The 24,350-nt window shown below is 36.8% G+C and overlaps 1 protein-coding gene across 2 annotated transcripts; it reads left to right on the top strand.

Moving 5' to 3' along the window:
- Positions 1-1,944: 1,944 nt before the first annotated feature.
- On the top strand, positions 1,945-24,350 carry LOC132154466 (ralA-binding protein 1-like). 2 transcript variants are annotated; one of them, XM_059563030.1, is made up of 10 exons: positions 1,945-2,078; positions 11,733-12,067; positions 13,308-13,742; positions 14,946-15,295; positions 16,432-16,593; positions 17,156-17,287; positions 21,810-21,920; positions 22,249-22,370; positions 22,753-22,873; positions 23,646-24,350. In XM_059563030.1, the coding sequence occupies exons 2-10, from the start codon at positions 11,821-11,823 to the stop codon at positions 23,955-23,957; spliced, it is 1,992 nt and encodes a 663-aa protein (XP_059419013.1). In that variant the 5' UTR covers positions 1,945-2,078; positions 11,733-11,820; the 3' UTR covers positions 23,958-24,350. The 2 variants fall into 2 exon arrangements, with proteins under 2 accessions (XP_059419013.1, XP_059419012.1); XM_059563029.1 differs by lacking the exon at positions 1,945-2,078 and adding an exon at positions 9,330-9,411.

Here is a 24,350-nt window from a genome sequence, read left to right on the forward strand (position 1 = left end):
TTCATGCTCAGAGGTCTTTGACTGACAGGTTAAATCATACATATGAGGATCTGCATTCTGTTTATCAGAGAGATGATGATGATGATGATCAGAGGATGACATCACTGTCCAACTTAAAATGTAAATTAAGTGGAGACATGCGAGAAGTTTTTATTATTTAGAGGTTTCAGTTTCACACCTCAAGGAATAGTCCCCTCAAAATGTAAATTTGCTGAAAATATCGTCACTCTAAGTCCATTCAAGATGCAGCTGAGTTTGTTTCTTCATCCAAACAGTTTGGAGAAATGTAGCTTTTTATCACTTGTTCACCAATGGATGCTCTGCAGTGAATGGGTGCCGTCAGAATGAGAGTCCAAACAGCTGATAAAAACATCACAACTCTAGTCCATTGGTTACTGTCTTATAATGTGAAAAACTGTGTTTGTAAGAAACAAATCCTTTATTCATTTTCAAACTTTAAAATGTTGCTTTTGGCTAAAATATGAGACCATAATATTGCTTTCTCCAGGGAAAAGGTTGTCTAAATCAGGAGAGAAATATGCAGATCAATCCCTGTTTACAAGCAAAAACAGTCAAAACAGTTCTAAACAAATAAACAGGTGGATATTTTGTTGTGAGAGGACAAAGGGGATGGACTTTTTCACTGAAGGAAGATTATGGACTTCTATTTTGTCCAGAAGCAAACTTAAAAACATCTTAATGATGTATTTGTTTCTTACAAATGGGCAGCTTAAAGCTTTTCACTTAAATTAAATACAGTGAGTGGTGTTGATTATTTGTGGATTATTGTGATGTTTTTATCAGCTGTTTGGACTCTCATTCTGACGGCACCCATTAACTGCTGAGGATCCATTGTTGAGCAAGTGATGTAATGCTTAATCTCTACAAATATGTAATTATGAAGTAATAAACTCTTTTCTAAAACACTAAAGGAGACTTGAGATTATTGGACTCTTTCTCAGGAGAAACATCTATAGATATTAATTTGATTGCATGGGAGATATTAAAAGAATCTCACTTGTGATTTTTAAATCTCAATGAAGTAATGTGTTTGTGTTGACTTGCAGTGCATATTTACATACTGAAATCTTCCTGAAATAATGACATGCTGTATGTGGAAGAACCTGTGCATTCTTACAAACTCCATGACCGCTCTAAGCTTTGGCACAAAGATAAACCCTAGACTGAAAATAAACAAGTCTTTAACTGCATGCTTATCCTGTATTTGTCCCAGGTGTTATCATAAAGGATAAGACTGCTAACATTGGGAACTTCACATTGTTCTGCTCATCAGAAAAAAGAGACAAAATTGTTACATAACTCATACACAACTCCAGACTTTGTTTCAGTGATTATGTCAACTTGACAAAATGAGTCAACAGCCTCAGAAACTATTTTAATTTAGCAACTGACTAACAATATATAAGCACCATGGGGGCAGTCATTGCCTAATGGTTGGAGAGTTGGACATGTGACACATGTGCCCACTGTTCCAGGTATATGTGTGTGTGTGTGTGTGCACTTGGATAGGATAAACGCAGAGCATAAATTCAGAGTATGGGACACCATACTTGGCCTCATAATCTCAACTCAGTTTGCAAAAACAATGCATTGGAAGTCTTTGGGGAAACTGCTGACCCATGACATGCCAATATATATTCCCAATATATATATTAAAAATAAAAATATTATTAAAAATATATTAAAGCTGTACTGTAGGTCAGTATAAATATCTTAGTGCCTCCCAGTCAAGACTGCAAATAAACCCGACAGAGAATCTGGACACTCACATTCAAGACCAAAGGTCATATTGACATTTTTTTTTTTTTTTTTTTACTTTAACTGAAGGGTATTAGGATCTTTGATATTATTGACTTTTGTGTGTGTGTGTGTAGATGGTAAAGGTGGAACGTCTGCAAGTAAAGCAGTTAAAGTCTCATACCAAGCACAATTCTTCCAATAAAATGGTTCAGATCTACCACAAAAAAGGTCAAGAAAACCAATTAACTTGCTCTTCCAAATCCTGGATCCACAAAAGGGGAATTCAGAAGAAGAAAAAAAGGATTCCGATTTTATCTGTAAGATCTTTCAAATTTATTTGTGTAAGAATATGAGTGTGTGAGTTAGGTGTTGCCTGTATTGTGAGGACAAAATGTCTCTGTAAGGAAAGTAAACTCTGAAACACTCCAATAGTCCCCATGAGGAAAAAAACAGCTTACTAAATGTTATAATTCAAGCATGGGTGTCCGTCAGACCGAGATAATGGTTTTGTTTCTTAAAAATGCACAGCTTTAGACTTGAACTGCTGGTGTGGATTACTTGTTGATCATTGTGATGTTTTTATTAGCTGTTTGAACTCTCATTCTGATGGCACATTTTAATGCAACTATTCCTTTAAGGTTATTAGGTAAAATCCATCATTCACAGTCGATTCTGTCATCACCTGTCTACCCTCAGGTCACTCCAAACTCCTGTAACCTTTACCTGTAGAACACAAAATAGGTTATTATGAAAATGTCAAAGCTGCTCTAATCCATACAATAGAAATGCATGATTATCATTGGCTGTCAAGTTGTACTTTTTCTTATTTATTTATTATGCCTTTGGAAATGTTTAGAACCACCACTGGCTTCCCCTCAAAAATAGTACATAATGGTCAGTATGAAAATAACAGCAGTTAACAAAAACAAATTAGTATTTGTGTGTTTTTATTTATTTATTTTAAGATCAGAAGCCAATTTAAACAGCATTTACAGTCTACCGAAACAATACGATTAGAATTAGATTCTGGCTTTGGAATCTAATAAATCCAACAAAGAAAGAAACTAAATGTTTCAAAATTGAAACTGTATAACATTCATATATTTCCAGGTATTTGTCATAATCCTTGTCTCCTACCACAGCTGTCATGAAGTTTTGAAAAGTGTTTGGCCAAATGCAGTGAAGAAACACATTGAACATTACTACCAGATACTCTTAATACATTTTATTGTCATGCAGTTTTACCAATATGAGAGGAGGTTTTGAGCAAAAAACAATAATTGAATATTTAAATTGAACGTTACATTTACATGCTCTTCATGTAAAGGCATAATTTGACTGGGTAACTTTTTATTATGAGCAGACAGTGTTACTGCAGTTTACTAAAACCATACTAAAACATTTCTATGTGCAATAAGTAAACAAAACATTATCTGAAATAGAAATATAACAAACTTATTTTATTTCATCTACATTTCTCATTTTTATTTGATTTAACATGATGCACTTAACTCTAAAACTAAAACTGCTAATGAACATAAATAAAAATGGTAACACTTTACAATAAGGTTTCATTAGTTAACTACTTTAGTTACTAGTTGAACTAAGAATGAACAATACTTCTACAGCATTTATTATTCTTAGATAATATTAATTTAAACATTTACTAATGCATTATTAAAATCAAAAGTTGTGTGTTAACATTAGTTAATGCACTGTGAACTAATATGAACTAACAATGAAAAACTGTATATTTATTAATAACTAAAGTTAACAAAGACTAATAAATACTTTAATATTGATCAATGTTTGTTTATGTTAGTTAATAAATGAACTAATGTTAACAAATTACACCTTATTATAGAGTGTTGCCATAGAAATATTCAATTCAATTCAATTCAATTCAGATTTATTTGTATAGCGCTTTTTACAATGCAAATAGTTACAAAGCAACTTTACAGAAAATTATGTTTCTACAATATTTAGTAATAGCTTATAAGTGGTGACTGTCAGTTTGTGCACGTATGACAGGATTACCAAAAGTCCAGCGTTTTGTGACCTTAGGGTGCGTGATGGGTTGTAGCATTGTAGAAGGCTAGTTAGGTACGCAGGAGCTAAACCATTTAGGGCCTTATAGGTAAGTAATGATAATTTGTAACTGATACGGAACTTAATAGGTAGCCAGTGCAGAGACTGTAAAATTGGGGTAATATGATCATATTTTCTTGACCTGGTAAGGACTCTAGCTGCTGCATTTTGGACTACCTGTAGCTTGTTTATTGACGAAGCAGGACAACCACCTAGAAGTGCATTACAATAGTCCAGTCTAGAGGTCATAAATGCATGAACTAGCTTTTCTGCATCAGAAACAGACAACATGTTTCGTAGCTTGGCAATGTTTCTAAGATGGAAGAATGCAGTTTTTGTAACATGGGAAATATGATTTTCAAAAGACAAGTTGCTGTCTAATATAACACCCAGATTGTTGAATGTAGAAGAAGTAACATTACATCCGTCTAGTTGCAGATTGTAATCTACAAGATTCTGTGTAGTGTTTTTTGGTCCAATAATTAATATCTCTGTCTTATCCGAATTTAATTGGAGAAAATTATTGGTCATCCAATCTTTTACATTTTTAACACACTCTGTTAGCTTAGATAATTTAGAGGTTTCATCTGGTCTCGTTGAGATATATAGCTGAGTATCATCAGCATAACAGTGGAAGCTAATTCCGTATTTTCTAATAATATTACCAAGGGGCAACATGTATATTGAAAATAGAAGGGGACCTAGGACGGATCCTTGTGGCACTCCATATTTTACTGATGATAAATGAGATGACACCCCATTTAAGTAAACAAAATGGTAGCGATCGGACAGGTAGGATCTAAACCATCTTAGAGCCTGCCCTTGAATACCTGTATAGTTTTGTAATCGATCTATGAGTATGTCATGATCTATGGTGTCGAACGCAGCACTAAGATCAAGTAAAACTAGAAATGAGATGCAGCCTTGATCCGACGCAAGAAGCAGGTCATTTGTAATTTTAACAAGTGCAGTTTCTGTGCTATGGTGGGGCCTAAAACCTGACTGAAATTCTTCATACAGATCATTTTTATGCAGGAAGGTGCTCAATTGAGCAGACAACTTTTTCTAAAATTTTTGACATAAATGGAAGATTTGAAATAGGCCTATAATTTGCCAGTTCACTAGGATCTAGTTTTTTGTTTCTTAATAAGAGGCTTAATAACCGCCAGCTTGAATGGTTTTGGGACGTGACCTAAAGATAACGACAAGTTAATAATATTGAGAAGCGGTTCTTCGGCTACAGGTAACAGCTCTTTCAGTAATTTAGTGGGTACAGGATCTAATAAACATGTTGTTGGTTTAGATACAGTGATAAGATTATTTAGCTCTTCCTGTCCTATAGTTGTAAAGCACTGCAGTTTATCTTTGGGTGCGATGGATGAAACTGAAGTGTTAGACGCTGTAGAATCTACATTCGCTATTGCATTTCTAATTTTATCTATTTTATCAGTGAAGAAATTCATAAAGTCATTACTATTTAACGTTGGTGGAATATTTGAATCAGGTGGCATCTGGTAATTTGTTAACTTAGCCACTGTGCTAAATAAAAACCTTGGATTGTTTTGGTTATTTTCAATGAGTTTGTGGATATGCTCTGCCCTAGCAGTTTTTAGAGCCTGTCTATAGCTGGACATACTGTTTTTCAATGCAATTCTAAAAACTTCCCAGTTAGTTTTTCTCCATTTGTATTCAAGACTACGAGTTACTTTCTTGAGAGAGTGAGTATTACTGTTATACCATGGCACAGTACATTTTTCTCTAACCTTTTTCAATTTGATGGGGGCAACCGCTTCTAATGTATTAGAGAAAATAGTGCCCATGTTGTCAGTCATTTCGTCTAATTCATGTGTATTTTTGGGTACAAATAGCAGTTGAGATAGATCAGGCAGGTTATTTGCGAATCTGTCTTTGGTGGCTGGAACAATAGTTCTGCCCAGACGGTAACGCTGAGACATATAGTTAATATCAGTTATACGCAGCATGCACGATACAAGAAAATGGTCTGTAATATCATCACTTTGGGGTACAATATCTATAGCAGTAAGATTGATTCCATCCGATATAATTATATCTAGTGTATGATTAAAACGATGAGTGGACCTGGTGACATTTTGCTTGACTCCAAAAGAGTTTATTAGGTCAGTAAACGCAAGTCCTAATGTAACATTTGTATTATCAACGTGAATATTAAAATCTCCCATGATTAGCGCCTTATCAACTGTAACCAGAAGGTCTCAGAGGAAATCTGCAAATTCTTTTAGGAATTCTGTATACGGCCCTGGTGGTCTGTACACAGTAGCCAGAGCAAGAGATACATTTGATTTCTTTTGCATGTCTGACAGTGTAACATTAAGCAGAAGTATTTCAAAAGAGTTAAACCTGTATCCTGTTTTCTGGGTAACATTGAGAATATCACTATATATTGTTGCGACACCTCCGCCACGACCAGTCTGACGGGGCTCATGCTTATAACAGTAGTTTGGTGGAGTAGACTCATTTAGACCAAAATAATCATTTGGTTTTAGCCAGGTTTCAGTCAAGCAGAGTACATCAAAACTATTATCTGTGATCATTTCATTTACAATAACTGCTTTGGGTGTGAGTGATCTAATATTTATGAGCCCAAACTTTAAAGATTGTTTTTATTCTTTTACTTGACATGTTTCTGGTTTAATCATGATAAGATTTTTTTCTAGATCCTACATTAAATTTATATTTTGACCTCACTATTCGGGGAACAGACACAGTCTTAATAGATTGTACAGCGCAAGTACTTTTATCATTTAAGCGGGTGGAACAAAAGTCATCATAATAGTTATTTGAGAATTGTCTTACTAGTCACATGGAGCAAAGTGTCCTGGAGATGTTATCAGATGTTGAGAGCAGATCCGCTCCGACTCTGCTGGGGTGCAGACCAATCAGCGCGAAACAGCCTAGGACGCTCCCAGAAAAGATTCCAGTTATTAACAAATAGCAGTTTCTGTTCTTTGCACCATGACAACAACCATTCATTTAAAGCAAAAAGTCTACTGAACTTTTCGTGTCCTCGTCGATACGTGGGCAGTGGTCCTGACACGATGATCGTCGTCGCGGGCGTCGTGCTGCAAACCGTCTGGATCAGGCTGCTGAAGTCCCTCTTCAGCGTCTCCGTCTGCTGCAGCGTGGTGTCGTTAACCCCGGCGTGAAGCACGGACGTGTCGGACGATGGAGTCCCCGATGATCACAGCGTCGCGTCCTGTCTCGCGGAGGGGAGCGAAGCGGTTCCGTGTGGAGATCTCGAAGACCGGAGGGGGAGAAGTCGTCGCCCGGGGCCTGGCTCGCGTCCTCCGCTGTGGATGCACCCAGGGTCTGTGGTGTCCCGGCGCCTGAGTGAAGGACATCTGGGAAGATCGCGTCCTGTGTGCACCGGGCCTGTGCAGAGAAACACACGGAGTAGACGTGGTGGGACTGTTAACAGCACGCTATATACTTACCCCGGACTTGTGAGCGTCAGCCCGCTCTCTCAGCTGGGCCTGCCTCACCTCCAGGTCGCGAATCTGCTTCTCCACGGCCTCGAGCTCGAGCTGCGTGTCCTCACCTGCAATCAAAGGTAGACATTCATCCACCATTAAAGCAAGTAACAGTGAGTACAGCAGTGGTAATGTGTGTGAATAGAGTATTAGCAATGTAAGCGCAGTTAGCAGCAACCACGCCGCTGATGCTAACGGGCTATAAGCTAATAGCGGACCCAGGAGCTCAAAATAAAACTAGTGATAACGAGGCGCTCTGATTGTTTTTGTTGAGGATATATTCACACGTTATATAAACGGAAACGATGGTGTATTCATTTTTTCTTTTTTAAGATAAAAATAGTCGATAAAAAGAATATAGTGACGGAGCTCAAACGCAGTACAGGCGCCAACAACAAAAAGGAAGTGACATATCCCAGTGACGTATAAAAAAAGTATACTTACAAATATACATATTTTTTATTACTAATAGTACTATAATAACAATCACTAATACAAGAAACACCAAATTAGTTCACTTGAGCTAAATGAAAAGTGAGAATATAAGAATAAAATAAAAAATAAAATATGAAAATAAACGTTCAAGTAAGTATCCCAATTCAATGAAAATAACACTGGTGCCAGTTCACTAACAGTAACCACTGACTCATACAGCTGCATTTTCTACAGTTCAGTTTTATGATGGATGTCATAAAGTATGTCCAAATTCTAATCTGGCATCTCAGATAATGAGTTGCACAACCATGAACAAAATGATAATGCTTGAATCATATGTGATTTGACAGCAATCCTTGAAATGACCTAACCAGAGGAAGAACTACTATGAAGGGCTGCCTTTGTTACTAGGAAACATCATATCATAGAAGTTAATGAACTCCTCTGACATTCATTCAGCAACACTGCTCTATTGTAGCCTAGAAATCTAGACGCACCCTAGCGGCAGCAAAATGTATTTCGCAGCCTAGAGTACAGCAGCAAAAACCCAGATTGGGTCAAGCCAATAACGTCGTATATAGAGCAGGCGGGGCGGGCTTAACATATGACGACAGAGAGTTGCGACGGCTGCCACTTGAAAACAAAGAATGGCGGCTGCAGCTGTCGAACAACGATCTTTTGAATCGGCTTTGGCCGCGACTCTGGAGGACTTGGAGTTAAGTTTCTCTTTAAGAAAAGAGCAAAGAACGGCGCTTAAGTTTTTTTAAAAAAGGAAGATGTGTTTGGAGTTTTTTTTATTTTTATTTTTTTATTATTGAATACAAAATTATATACACAACCAAGGCAAATGTAATCATACTACAATATGTAAAACATTCGAAATGAAAGGTTCGACACAAATTAACTAAAAATTACTTAAAAGAAAAAGAAAATAGACATGCATGAAATCATATCTTACATCTCAGATAGGTTATAAAAAATAAATAAATAAAATAAAATAAAAATTAAATTAAATTAGATTAAGGGGCAATATTACACCAAATCATATGAAATCAAAAGATCAATCAGTTTCATCGCACTCCTACCTCTCATTCTCTCAAGGGCTTTAGAAAAACACTTTAGATCATTTTTGAGATGTGTTTGGAGTTTTGCCGACTGGATACGCTCTGACTACGTCACCTTCTTCGTTGCTCTGATTGGTTGTAGCGCTATCCTATTGCGTGCAGAGGGATTTTGAGAGACAGCCGTTTATCCCGCCCCTCGGAGTAAGCCTCGTCTATGGAGAGTTTCCAGACTAAACATCTTGATGTAAGTCTGGCTGGCCAGGCTAGCTCTATTGGTCTGTGGCTCAACAGCTTCATCTGCTGGCCTCATAGAAAATACTACAATTCAGTATGTTGTACATAAAGCTTACGCGGTTATTTTGTTATGTCATGTAAATTAATATCCTCAGAATGTAAATGTCCCCAAAATGGCCCAAACGTTAGATGAAACCTATGTAAGCATGTGGCAAGTGCGGAACTCCCATAGTTCAAGGGGCTCCAACTGCGCATGCGCGCTTGTCAGACGGGACGTAAACAAGCTACAGGAAGTGCAGCTGTTACATTCATAACAGAAGGTTTGTGAATGGATTCTTTTTTAATATATTTGTACATGTTCCCTAATATTTTGTCATGGAATATAGCTTATTTTATCGTTCATACAATGTATTTGTGCTTTAATAGTGTGAGAGGTTGACTGTGTCAATAAAATCAGAGGTTTGTTAGCAAGCATGCTATGTTTATGAATATACTTTTATGTAACTTACCGTTAAATATTATATTATTAGCACCGTTGGTATTATATATGTTTTTCTTGCATCTTTTAAGTGCGGTTCATTAATAGTTTTAACGCGTTTAAAGGTAATCTGTCATGTGGTCCGGCTTGTTTAATTCAAACGAAACAGCTGCTGTCAGGAGAAATGCATTCTGCTCTTCAGTCGTGAAAATAATTTCCTCATAATTAGTTGCCTCTAAAGCACCATGATTGTATAAGTACCTGTTTTGAATGTATTATTTGATTTATTTTTAGATGTGGTGGGGCAGTACACACACACGCACACACACACGCACACACACCAAGGGTTTAAGCATTTATTTATTTATTTATTAAGTTTTCTGTTTAATTTAATTGCAATTTTGTTTTTGTTTTCTTGAGCAAGAAATGAATATCATACATTTTTCTCTGATTTACAGAAGAGATCCACTAAAGTGTCATTCAGTGTAACAGTCTTGTCAGGCATGTTTACAACAGTAATCAGTTCAATTTATGACATATTAAAAGACTAATTATTTTCACCCCAAATACTAATTAGGTGTAATTTTACAGTTTTAAAATTTGCCACTGTCCTAGGTTTTGCCCATTTGTCAGTAAGAATGTTTTACTCATTTAAAACACAATACAATTTAATATGCTCCCTTATTCTTTTACATATTTTAACATGTACATGTCAGAATAAGCATGTTGTTTGAATTTTTACATAAATATTGTGTCACACTGAATGACTATGTAACATTATTTAAACCAAATTTTGACATTTTATCTTCCAAAAACTTATCTGAAACATTTATTGTGCTTTTTATGGACATAAAATCACTTTTGTAAATTTCTATTAATGCAGACATGTTAACGTCTTTGACCCATGTACATATGTATAATGGGTAGTAGACATTAAACTTGAGCAGTGAGTCATACTAAAGCCTAAAACTGATCTAAAATTATTGTTTTCTGTACAGTCTGTAAGTCGGATTATTTTACATGCACATTTTAATTACAGTATCTTAACTTCACGCTAATTTATTGTTTAGATGAGTAAAAAAAATAATAATTAAAACTGAAATATATAATATTTTGTGAGTGAACTGAGCTCTTTTAAAGTAAACATGAACTCAAAAGTGACCATTTTTACTGTCTAAATACAGGTTTCTGGTCTTGTTGTGAATGATTTGTAAATGCAAGTTTTTTTCTAAGGAAAATACTTTTTTCTTTGTAGTTTTTATATCAGTATGTAATAACTTTATGTCAGTTCTGAAAGATAAAATCAAGGCCACCCCACCTTTTTTTTCTTGTTGCATACTCTGTTTCATTGTGATCTGAGCTCATAGATCATTTTTCTTCATTAAACATGTCTGTTGGTATTTGATGGTATTTATGGAGAAAAATGAGCTGGTTTGGGTTTAAAGTTAATTGTTTTATTTTCCAAATAAAACGTTGTTTTACTTTTTTTACTTTACTTTTTTTAATCAAACAATATAATCATTCAGCTATAGATCACTTTTCATTAAACACTGTAGCTCAAAGTGCTACTAGTTGGTGCTTTTTTAAGTTTTCACAACTTCTAGTTGTTGTTATGAATGGCTTGGGACTGAGTTTATTTATAGTTTTGTCTAATTACTGTTTTTGTGCTGTTGTTGGATTTTTGATCATGATTCTAGTAGTCCATTAAATCACTGATCAGTTTAGAATAGAGAAGGTGACTTCGTTAATAATTCTCATCCCATAAAACCATTTTAAGTGCAGTGACAAAATTAATGGGTTTTTTGATATGCATAAACCCTTATGGTCACCAGAGGGCAATGGTGTCATGATATTATATGAGCTGGTTTGAGCATTTAATCACACTTAAATTCACACAGAGTTTACAGAATGGGTTTTGAGAGACATCACGATCATTTGTTAAAAGGTTATCTGTTCTTCTGATGCAAGAACACTGCTGTTTACAAAACACTGCTGCTATGAGGGCATAATGTCTGCAAAATATGTTTGAACAAACACAGATAGGAGACTCATTGCACACAGTTCAGTTCAGGTTCACCGTTGTACATCAGAAAGAATCTGCCATCCTGAAATGGGATATAAAGTGTGAGATTTTCAAATAACTTGTTAGATTTTGCCTCTCAGGTGACATGGAAAGGTGACGTGTCATCAGAGTCAACAGCCAATCCCTGGGCATCGTGCTGCAAGGAGCCAATAGCAGGGTGGCGCAGAGATGACAGAGTGCTTCCTGCCACCCAGTAGCAGCCCTGCAGAGCAGAGGAGGGCGGAGCATCCTGGGGGCGTGGCTCGTACCCCGAGCTCTGAAGAGATCAGCCCCACTAAGTTCCCAGGTCTGTACCGTACGGGCGACCCTTCACCTCCTCACGACGGACACCACCATGAGCCACCCGAGGTGGCATCTGATGACGAAAAGGAGCACAACAAGAAGAAGAACAAGTTTAAGAAGAAGGAGAAACGCAGTAAGTTAAACACACTCACACTGCCCTTATACAGGTGCCCTTATACTGATACTTGCATCTAAATAAAGACTTGAATGTTGTTGCATTAGATCACAAGATATAACGCAACAAGTGACATTCAGTGTAAACACAGAAACCACAGGAGCACTTTTCATGCCACTTATGTTATTTTGGTATCACTGAGAGACTTATTATAGTTCTTATAATTTTTTACAATTGTTTAGTAATCTAGTTGTTTTTCTCATTTTGTATATGCAAACTATGAAATATGTGTAACTATATATTAGTTTTCAATACATGAGTGAAGTTTAAACTGATCAAAGGTTACAGTAAGAGATTTTCAATGTTACAGAAGATTTCCGTTTAAGATAAATGCTATTTGAACTCTCTATTCATCAAAGAATCCTGAAAAATGTATCAGTTTCTAGAGGAATATGGAGCAGCAAAACTGTTTTCAGCATTGATGATAAAAACAAACATATTTGAGCACAAATCGGCATATTAGAATGATTTCTGAAGGATCATGTGACACTGAAGACTGGAGACATGATCCTGAAAAACATAAAAAAAGTTTTGAAAAAGACTTTTGAATGGTACATTGAGATAGCATCTAAAGACTAGTAAGATATCATTTTTGTAGCTATACAGCCCAGCTCTAGTTGATAGTATGGACTTCTGCCCTCAGTGTGCATATGTTCCAGTTTCTCTACAGCCTCAGAGTGAATTCATTGTTTTTCTGCCGCTATATTTAGCCTCCCTGCCGCAGCCTATTGCACACAAGCAGGAAGTGATGGAGCTTTTAAAGACACACCCTGTCCATCCCTGTAGGTGTGTTATGGTGGCTGAGGAGGGGCCGGTCAGGAATACTGTCTGATGGGGTCAGAGCCGTGTTTGTGAGCTGCTGATTACTGTTCGGCTCAGGGTGAAGTCAGTGTCAGGACAGGGAAATAGATCACTAAAACAGGGGGATATTGTCAAATTGTAAGCTGACCTCTTTAGAGCAGGCTTCAGTGTTTTTCTGTCGCTCTCGTTTCGTTCTGCTCTTCACAGTCTCACCTAACCTTCAGAGACACAGACGGTGGGATGGTAAATTTTGCTCAGCCGTTAATAGGACGGTTTCTTTTTAGCTTCTCTTCTCTTCTCTTCTCTTCTCTTCTCTTCTCTTCTCTTCTCTTCTCTTCTCTTCTCTTCTCTTCTCTTCATCACCTTATCTCTTCTTTTTCATCACTTTTTCCTTAAGCCGAGGGATACGCTGCGTTCCAGGAGGACAGTTCTGCCGATGAGGCCGAGAGCCCATCTAAGATGAAGCGGTCCAAGGGCATCCACGTCTTCAAGAAGCCCAGTTTCTCCAAGAAGAAAGAAAAGGACTTCAAAGTGAAGGAAAAGGGGCCTAAAGAGGAGAAGGCCAAGGACAAGAAGTCCAAAGACCTGACGGCAGCGGATGTGGTGAAACAGTGGAAAGAGAAGAAAAAGAAGAAAAAGCCCAGCGCCGAGCCCGAACCTGTCATCACAGAAGCGGCGACGACGTTCCGGCCAATCTTCGGAGCGCCTTTAGCGGAAGCGGTGAGGAGAACGGTGCTGTATGATGGGATACAGCTCCCGGCCGTCTTCAGAGAGTGTGTGGATTACATCGAGAGCTACGGCATGAAATGTGAAGGCATCTATCGTGTCTCTGGTACGACCCTGTTCTACTTCCTGTGAACTGAAATCTCATGTTTATGTTTATTTAAAGGAATATTCTGGGTTGTTTTCGATTATTGCACACAATAATTTTTAGTAATGCACTGACCTAATATTAATTATTAATAAGAATTTTATTATTAACCTAAATTGTTACCAATAAAAAGGTCCTGTACATATTATTTGTCCAATTGTCTAATAAAATATATGAGGAAGAAATCAAATTATCGACAGTATGCTATTAACATTAAGCTAAAAATCACCCAGAATATTCCTTATTAAGCTAATTTCCTTGACTCTAATTTGGGATGGCACCCTGTTACTAGGGTGTAAAATGTTATTTTTTCTCCTACCAGACAAACATTTTTTGCCACCCATTTTTATTTTCTCAATTTAAATATATATAAAAACAACAACAACAAACATTTATTATACAGTTCAAACATTTGGGGTTGTAAAAGTTTCTTAATGTTTTTAAAAAGAAGTCTCTTATGCTCACCAAGGCTGTGATTATTTGATCAAAAATACAATATTGTAATTTTCTTAAAATATTATTACAATTTAAAGTAACTATATTCTATTGGAATAGATTTTAAAATGGAATTTATTCCTGTGATGCAAAGCTGAATTTTCAGCAGGCATCAGTTGTGCTGCTTAATATTTTTTTGTGGAAACCAGATTCTGTGATGAATAAAATTTAAAAGAACATAATTTACTTGAAATATAGATCTTTTGTGACATAAATATTTTTACTGTCACTTTTGAGCAATTTAAAGTAACCTTGCTGAATAAAAAAAAAATGCATCTTACTGACCCCAAACAGCAGTGTATATATTAAAATGAACAAATGTGCAAAGCAAATAATAAAAAAAAAAAAACATATCTTTAATCTCAATGTGTTTTCACATCTGTGTCCAAATTTAGACACTTTAAAACCTTATCGTTTTTTCAGATTTAAATTGTTCCTACCTTAAAAGTGAAATTTGGGTCACTTTTTGGTCCACTTTTGATAGAATCAAAATCCATTTTCCATTTATGATGTTTAATACAATGCGAGACCACTCAAATGAAGTCACATGCTTAGGTCTATCTCAGTGTTACAAATATCTGAACAGACAACAAAGACATGCACCTTACCCGCTTTTCTTTTGTCTGCACGTAAAAGTCCAAATGAAATGTTTCCACGTTGTTCCTGTAGGTATGAAGTCAAAGGTAGATGAGCTGAAAGCAGCGTACGACCGTGAGGAGTGTCCGTGTCTGGAGGAGTATGATCCTCACACAGTGGCCAGCCTGTTGAAGCAGTACCTGCGAGAGCTACCTGATAACCTTGTGAGTAAAGAGCTGGTGCAGCGTTTCGAGGAGGCCTGCGGGCGGCCCAGCGAGGCAGAGAAACTGCAGGAGTTTCAGAGGCTCCTGGGGGAGGTTCCCACGGGGAGCAGACTCCTCCTGGCCTGGCTCATCACTCACATGGACCACGTCATCGCCCGCGAGACAGACACCAAGATGAACATCCAGAACATCTCTATTGTGCTCAATCCCACCGTACAGGTGAGTCTGTGATCTACAGGTGGTGTTTGCTTGATGCCTTAAGCCTTATTCTACATTTGTATTGGCAGGTCTGAAAATGTTTTAAAAAATGAACATGCTACATTAATCAATTCTTCAAATGAAATTATTATAAAATATACCACTATTATAAAATATACCAATAATTTATACATTAACATTTATATTGAAATATTATTATAGAATATTTTAGGCATGTAGAAGGACTTTTATCACTGATTTACAATCAGATGATTAGTTTAATAATTTTTTTTCTTAATATGAATTTTCTGAAAATTAGGCATGCTTATTTACTATAATTTTTGTTGTTAATAAAAAAACAGCGTTTCATGTTTTATCAATCCACACTCTTTCTTCTCACATTAAAACAGATTAGTTTTAGCGGAGTAAATATTGTGAGTGATATTGGCCATTTTTTTCAATTGCAATATTACAAGACATTATTTCTAATGTTTTAATAATAAATGCATTTATTTACTTGTTTGTTTTACTTTTTAGGTCTATAGAAGAACATTTCTTAACACAGGATGATTTGATTATATTCTCACCCATTTGAAATCAAGATGATTTAAATAAAATTAAAGCTTCCTTCCGCTTATTTAACCTTATCACTAATTATTATTTCAAATACTGGATTTCAAGTTTCTTGTATTACTGCATAATCTTTTTTCAAATATCATGAACGATAATGGTCCTTTTTCCATGTGCAATACAAAAAGTTAATTTTGTATCCTGGATTGAAGTACATAGTAAAGGTTTTATTCTGTACGGGAAGTTTAGTATAGTAAAATGTTGCAAACTTGCTATTCATCATTAATATTCTTACAGTAGATGGTTTTAGACACATTGTTCTGCTCTCAGACTGAAGGCTGTTCTACTTTATAGTCTCTCAGGACACATGGAGGATAGAGGTGCCCTCATACTGCTAATGAGATCTTTGTTTGGGGACATTTTTATTTGAGAGAGGACTGCAAATGATGTGGAGAAGAGCGAGTGGCATGATTGGGCAATAACAATAAATTTACCTTCCATAAACTGTGGTTCTGTTTTATTTTAATGTTCACCATGGCTGTTTATGCTTGACACAAAATCAATCCATTGCTCTTTATGGTTTGTAGATTGGGAATCGTGTGCTGTACGTGTTTTTCACTCATGTCCGCGAGCTGTTCGGTGATGTGGTTCTGAAGCCAGTCGTCCATCCTCTACGTTGGTCCAATATGGCCACCATGCCGACCCTACCTGAGACCCAGGAGAGCATTAAAGAGGAGATCCGCAGACAGGTGGGGCACAGAACTGACACAAGACAGCTATAGTCCTACACGAGTTCTTTGAAATCTCTGACTTTTAATTGCAGATTTCTGAACACTGTTTGAGAGGTTGTGATCTTTTTCTCAAGAGGAACTTTATTTGCTCTAGGACAGCTGAGATTTGTTGAGGTCTTGTTTGTGAGTTATAGTGAAACCAAAAATTGTCAGCATAAAAAGGCATTTTCCATTCCAGCCGAAATGGTTTTGGAGAACAGAAATCTTTGACCAAAACAGTGCCATTTATTTAGTGCTTCTCCGATGGCACGTATTATACTTTTACTTAACCAGTTAGTGATGTTTTACGAAATATATGTTTGAATACATCTGGTATGAATAAATCTGTCATGATTGTTTGTTATGTTTATATGTCAACAACAAATTGGAACAGGAACAAGAATTCTAGTTCATCCAATTTAAACGTTTATATAAATATATATATATATGGAAACTACTTCTTCAATTTTCGGTGTTTGTGTAAAAAGTTAATTTCAATGCATCACTATCATTTTACATGCGTGCATGTGTTTTTCTGCAGGAGTTCCTCTTGAACCGTCTGCACAGAGATCTGCAGGCCGGTGTGAAGGATCTGTCTAAGGAGGAGAGACTCTGGGAGGTGCAGCGGATCGTCACTGCACTGAAACGCAAGCTCCGCGAGGCCAAGAGACAGGCAAGAGATCTGACCCCTGACCCTTGCTTTTCTAGACATCAGCACATATACAGTCTCATAATAAGATTTTCTGAGAATGAAGAATCAAATGCAGAAAGTGGTCGTTCACATACCGTGCCTAAAAACACGCTTTCTGTTTTTTTCTAAAGCGTCTGGGCATTTGTGCTCCGGAGAGGTAAACAAGCATGACCTGCACTCTCCATGAAGAGCAGAAGTTTCAGCAAAAAAGATTTTATCTCGATGCGGCACAGGTGCACCTAGGAAAAAATGAGCGCGTCGTACTGCATGTGCTTTGCGACTGTGTCACTTCCAAAATGAACACGACTGCTGTGCGTCTACATTTGAAATAACGAACTTGAGCATGCAAAAGACATGATATGTGAACGACCCCTAATGCTGACATTTTAGATAAAATAAAAATTAAGAACGTTATAAGTCCAAATGCAGAGAGGTATTGGGTAGAAATTAGGAACATTTATTATATGGAAGAATTAAAGGATAGTTCTCACAAAAATTACCCAATGTTTTCCCCACCCTCAAGCCATCCTAGGTTCTACATCATCTGCTGGAATGCCACTTGCTCGTGAACGTGTGTACGACAGTTAGCAGAAGCTAAAGATTACGGTTAATTGTTAATTTAGTCAGCTGCAAATATGTCTTGACCCCAAAAGAATTCTAACAAAAGGTTTCTCAGTGGTTTACAGTAGTATCAAATGTATTTAAAAACATACTAAAAGTTTACCAAAGTTTGACTCCAAGAAAGGCCCCGTTTTTCAAAATGGCTGCCGCCAGGTCCTTAAAATGACCAGTACTCCTTTGTATTCCTCCTAGACCAGAAACATTAGTGCCTGATACATGTTTTGGCCATGTAATATTCTAATTAGCATATTTGCATGATAGATAAGTGATTACAAGTCCAATTATATATTAAAGCAATATTACAAGCATATTAATGGGAAAGATATGTACAATTTCCCTTAAGTACAGGTACATGTAAAAAAAATAAATAAATAGAATATCATGGAAAAGTTCTTAACTTTTTTGGAATTTAATTTAAAAAAGCAAACTTTTTATATTCTACATTCATTGCACAAACACTGAAATATTTAAAGAGTTTTTTGTTTGAGTTCTGATGGTTACGACTTACAGCTTCAGTATCTCAAAAAATGTGAATATTTTCTCAAAGATCAATATATTACAAAAAAAATATTTACAAAACAGAAATGTTCAAGATCTCCAAAGTAGGTTTAATAATGCACTCAATACTTGGTTGGGGCTCCTTTTGCAATTACTGTCTGTGGCACTGCAGGTCGCTTTGATAGCGGTCTTCAGCTCCTCTGTATTGTTTGTCAGATGTTACTTATCTTCCTCTTCACAATACCCCATAGATTCTCTGTGAGGTTCAGGTCAGGTGAGTTGGCTGGCCAATCAAGCACAATAATATCATGGTCAGAAAATCCCTTGGAAGTGGTTTTGGCACTGTGGGTAGGTTCTGAAGGGTTTTGCACTTTGTTTTATGTTTTGTTTCTTGTGTCTAGTGTCAGCATAAGGCTTTGTTAATTGTTTTCTCGGCCATGTGCTCCTTTAGCCCCTCCTAGTTGTTTCCTTTTTACCACACCCCCTTGTTAGCCTGGTTAGTCTTATTGTGCTCACCTGTCCCTCATGTATTTTCCTCCTTATTTGTAGTGTAGTTCTACCTACCTGGCACTTGGTCTGTTTCAGAGTCAGTGGTTAACAAGTGTCTGAGCTCTGCTCTATGGTGCCTTGTGTGGTCTTCTCCATCAGCCTGGTTTTGCTGCCCCCTCTGTTGCCAAGTATTCTGCCAGTTGTTTCCTGAAGCTTCCCCAGTGGCCTCCCCTAGCTGTTCCTCCCCTACTGTTTTCCTGTTGTGGTATCTATTGTTCAATTCACTACCCTCTTGTATCAGTCTGTTTTGTCAATAAAACCTTATTACCTCACACTGAAATTGGGTCCTCGCTCCTAGATCCCTGACATGGGTGCTAAATTCCTGCTGTAAAATTAAATCTCCATTTAGCTTGTCAGTAGATGGAAGTATAAAGTCCTACAAAATCTCCTGGTAGATGGCTGTATTTACTTTGGACCTGATAAAACATAATGAACCAACACCAGCAGATGTCACGGCACTAAAATCATCACTGACTTCAGAAACTTCACACTGGACTTTGGATTCTGTGCCTCTCCAGTCTTCCTCCAGACTCCAGACCTTGAATTCCAAATGAAATGCAAAATTTACTTCCATCTGAAAAGAGGACTGTGAACCACTGAGCAACAGTCCAGTTCTTTTTCTCCTTATCCCAGGTGAAATGCTTCTGATGTTTTTTTATTTTGGTTCAGGAGTGGCTTGGTTTTAGGAATGTGACAGCTGTAGCCCTTTTCTTGAAGATGTCTGAGCGTGATGACTCTTGATGCGTTGACTCCAGCTTCAGTCCACTCCTTGTGAAGCTCTCCCAAGTTCTTGAATCTGCTTTTCCTGACAATCTTCCCAAGGCTGATGTCATCCCTGTTGTTTGTGCACATTTTCCTACCACACTTTTCCCTTCCAGTCAACTTTCTATAAATATATTTTGATACAGCACTCTGTGAACAGCCAGCCCTTTCAGCAATGACCTTGAGGCTTACCCTCCTTGTGGAGGATGTTGATGATTGTCTTCTGGACAACAGTCAAGTCAGTAGTCTTTCCCATAATTGTGGTTGCATGTTCTGAACTAGCTAATCAAGCTCAAAATGCAATATAAATTTTTTTTGAGATACTGAATTATACGAAAGTCGTAACAAACAGAATTAAAACAAAAAACTCTCGAAATATTTCTGTTTGTGTGCAATGAATCTAGAATATACAACAGTTTACTTTTTTTAATTAATTTACAAAAAATAAAGAACTTTTCTTTTTTTTAAGTAGTCAAGGATGAATTTTGTTTGAGCAAACTGGTATACACTGTGCTGCCAACAACATTACAATGAGTCAAGCAATATCAAATGTCAGTATTCTCTTCTACCATCTTCTGAATTGCTGAAAAATGTGAATTTAGTTTTGTTGGGTTTAGTATAATGCCACCTTTATACTCTAAAACATCTATAGAGGATGCATTACATATGCATTACCTTACTAAATTGAAATGAGTGACCATTTTAGAGGTTTCACACACAGGTCTCTGTTCAGGCTAATTCAGGGTTGTTTATGATCAAAGTTATGATCAAAGTTATACAACTCCAATTTAAGTTACTTTAGGGTGCAATAACTTTTACATTGAATGTAAAGTCTGTGTTTTAGCAAAAAAACACGTACTGAGTTGGAGTTACATGACATAGGCTAAATTGTTTACATCTCTGGTTCACCCCAAACAATGATAAAACCTTACAGTATTCTCACAAAATCATGTATTCCATAAGTATGTAATCATGTCAGTGCAATTTAGACAAGTCCAATGGATTCATAGACCCAGAAAACATGGGGTTAGACTAAGTCAAATAATGAAGGAGTTAGGATATTTTAAGGCTCCCTGCCCATCTTGGACACCATCTTGAAAATTACACCTTTCTAGTGGTCAAACTTTGGTAAACTTTTAGTATGTTATTAAGGACACCTAATACTACAGAAAACAGCTGAGAAACCTTTTGTTAGAATTTCTTTAGGGTTAGGTGTTTTATTTTCATTTATGCAGCCGCCTAATTTTAAATATGGATATTTTTCTTACACAAATGCATTGCTTTGCTTCAAAACACTGGAGAAGCTGTGTGGAGCACTTCTTATGATGGATGGATGCACTTTATTTTGTTTCAAAATCTCAAAACCCATTCACTGCCATTATAAAGCTTGGAAAAGCCAGGACATTTTTTAATATAACTCTGATTGTATCCGTCTGAAAGAAGAAAGTATATACACCTAGGATGGCTTGAGGATGAGTAAATCATGGGGTGATGTTCAATTTTGGATGAACTATCCCTTTAACCTTTATTTTGAGACTTAAAAGGGATCTGTTTCCAATATTTTGGGAGAAATGTATGGAGTACTGTAATGTAATGTAATTTTTTTTATTATCAATGATTGTGTATATGTAAACCTATGTCTGCCTCAAAAACAATTTATACCCCTTCTGTTTATTTATTTATTTTCCCCCTGTATTTCTTTAATACTATACAAAACATTTTGTTGAAAAATCAATGTTAAAAAAAGAGAGCGATGAATGACTGAACAAATCACAACAATTTTTAAAGAAATGGAACCAGATTTAAAGATTTTTTAAAATCAAAGATAAACTCTGAAAACCCTTTCGATTGTATATGCTGTTTATATTTATTTACTTTTTGCTGTTTAGTAGCTGTCAGTTAGCATGGTGCTAAATTATAAACAAACAAAAAGCTTTATTGTAGGCCGCTTCTGTAAGAAACTGCTCTCTAAAAACGTTTGCAAATTTAATTTATGCCCCATTTTTTTTCATCATGCCACACTTCTAGAAACCTCCTCATGTGTGGTTTCTTCTCTATCCCTCTGAATCTGCAGGAGTGTGAGACTAAAATCGCACAGGAAATCGCCAGCCTATCTAAAGAGGACCTATCAAAGGAGGAGATGTCTGAGAACGAGGAGGAAGTCATTAATCTTCTCCTGGCACAGGTGAGGCCACCTGCTCGAACGCTAGCGCTACTTTCACTGTGCTTCAGATGCTGGTTTGACACTGAAACGGCTTTCTGACAGATAAACAAATCAGCTGGTCAATGATAGGCAGCACTGTACTTTGCATAGTATATGCAACAGCAGTTTTTAACACGTGAACCCACAGAAACACATAATGTGCAGATGCTGGCATGTGAAAGATGGCTCTTTTTTCTGTCATATAGCATGTTCCAATTCTGCCCTACAGTTTTCTGCACCTGTGGATTGGGATGCAGCCGATGATTCTCTCTGTGTGATGTTTGGTTTGTTTCTCTACCTCCCCCTGCAGGAGAATGAGATCCTAACAGAGCAAGAGGAGCTGATATCACTGGAGCAGGTGCTGCGGAGGCAAATCGCCACAGAGAAAGAAGAAATTGAGCGACTACGTGCGGAGATCGCAGATATACAGAGGTGAGAGTTCACACACAGGTGAATTTATCAAACTTATTGCTAATTTTAATAATGCATGATTTCTGTGGGTAGCAACTTTTCTCTTCTGCTCACCAAAAGTACGGTCACATGATTCTTCAGAAATCATTCTAATATGCTGATTCGCTTAAGAAAGAGCTAAAAGTGTTGAAAACAGCTGTGCCTTAGTAAGCATAAGAATCTTCTTTCAAAAACATGAATTAATTATTATTTATTCCACACTTTAATGTACTTGTTATTGCCAGTAAATTTCAATCAAAACAGGGCTACAATGCAAGGGTCCTCTTACTTTTTCTTTCTTTGACTTTGTTTGATTGTTTTTCATTTTCTGCTTGAAATGACACACACACACACACACACACAGCCGTCAGCAGGGCCGCAGTGAAACAGAGGAGTATTCATCAGACAGTGAGAGCGAGAGTGAAGATGAAGAGGAACTGCAGATGATTCTAGAAGACCTACAGAAACAGAACGAAGAGCTGGAGGTGAGAAGGAAGGACGGGAAGATTTGTACAAAGTTAAAATTTGATTGACTATTTGCTGAGCCCTGTTCTCTTTAGTTACTGTTGCTAACTTTGTCAAGCTTACCTATTTGTGCCTGTTTTGTTGCGTTAAGTCTAATTGAATAAACTACATTAGAAATTATTATTATTATTATTATTATTATTAAATGTGTCCCAAGAAAACCGTTTACAGGTTTACAAAACAAGTAATTCTGGCTCTAAAATCTAATTGGATAAACCATGTTTAAAATTGCTGAAAATAGTCAACATACCAGCGTTATTTTAATATCATTGAGGTAATAATGTTAAAGTAATAGTATAGTTTTTTAAAATGTTTTGATTTATGTTTATATTTTAATTTTTGTAAAAAAAAAAAAAAAATCATTTTAGTGTTTGTGTCAGAAATTTTTAGTTCAGATATTTTAGTCCATAATTAGACTAAATTAAAATGAGAAATGTTGTCTTGGCTACTAATTCAGTTTTTATATAGATTTTTTTTATTTATTTCAGTGAGCATTCATTTTATTTAAAGTAAAAGAAATGAAATTCAAGTACCATCCTACATTTTTTTTATAGTTTTATCCTGATATACATCACAAAAGAAAATTCAAGTCGATTTTGCCAGTTTTAATGTGCACAGCAGATTGGCATCCATAAATGTCTAACTGCTTAATTATATTATTTGCTGCTTAGAATTTGGCCTAAACTACTTATTAAATTATATGCATCTTTAATTTTGTTTCTTTCCCTGCAGAATAAAAACACTCATCTGAATCAGGCCATCCATGAAGAACAGGAGGCCATATTGGAACTGCGTGTTCAGCTCCGCCTCCTTCAGAGCCACAAGCTACAACAGGATCTAACAGCCCCGCCCACTTCTGAACAGGCCCCACCCTCCCAGCCCAGCCCAGAGGAACGATCTAGAGTGGACGAGCCAATCAAACGCACCGCATCGGTTGCCATAGAATCCACTGCCGCAACCGCTGCCGCCCCAGCCAATGGGAAGCCTGGAAAAGATGTCATGAAGCCATCGCCCAGCAAAGACAAGAGGGAGGCCAACCAGTAAACCATCTGACCATCACTACATCTGCGCTTGTGTTTGCTCATCACATAACTGTGACATCTTGGGTCAAGGGTCAGCAAGGTGAAGTGAGATGTTTATTACACTGGGAGAAAACTGGACAGCAGAGGACAGAGGCGAGATGTGATCGGACGCGATCTGTGATCTGTAGGTCAGTAGGAGAGGCGAGTGTGGGAAACATTTCTGATTAGGTTAACTATAGAGTGAAATTGGATTCTTTTGATCGGTTTAAGTTTGTATGTGAAATTGCAGCAGCACAATCAGATCTTTGTGAGTGCTCAGATTCAAAGTGCCCTTTGACCCCTGTCTAAAAAGAGAGGCTAATTCTTTTTTTTTTTTCTCTAAATAGTAAAGAGTGTTAGAGGTTTGTGTTTAAAA

The sequence above is a fragment of the Carassius carassius genome, chromosome 12 (genome assembly GCF_963082965.1).
Source record: "Carassius carassius chromosome 12, fCarCar2.1, whole genome shotgun sequence".
Taxonomy (NCBI): Eukaryota; Metazoa; Chordata; class Actinopteri; order Cypriniformes; family Cyprinidae; genus Carassius; species Carassius carassius.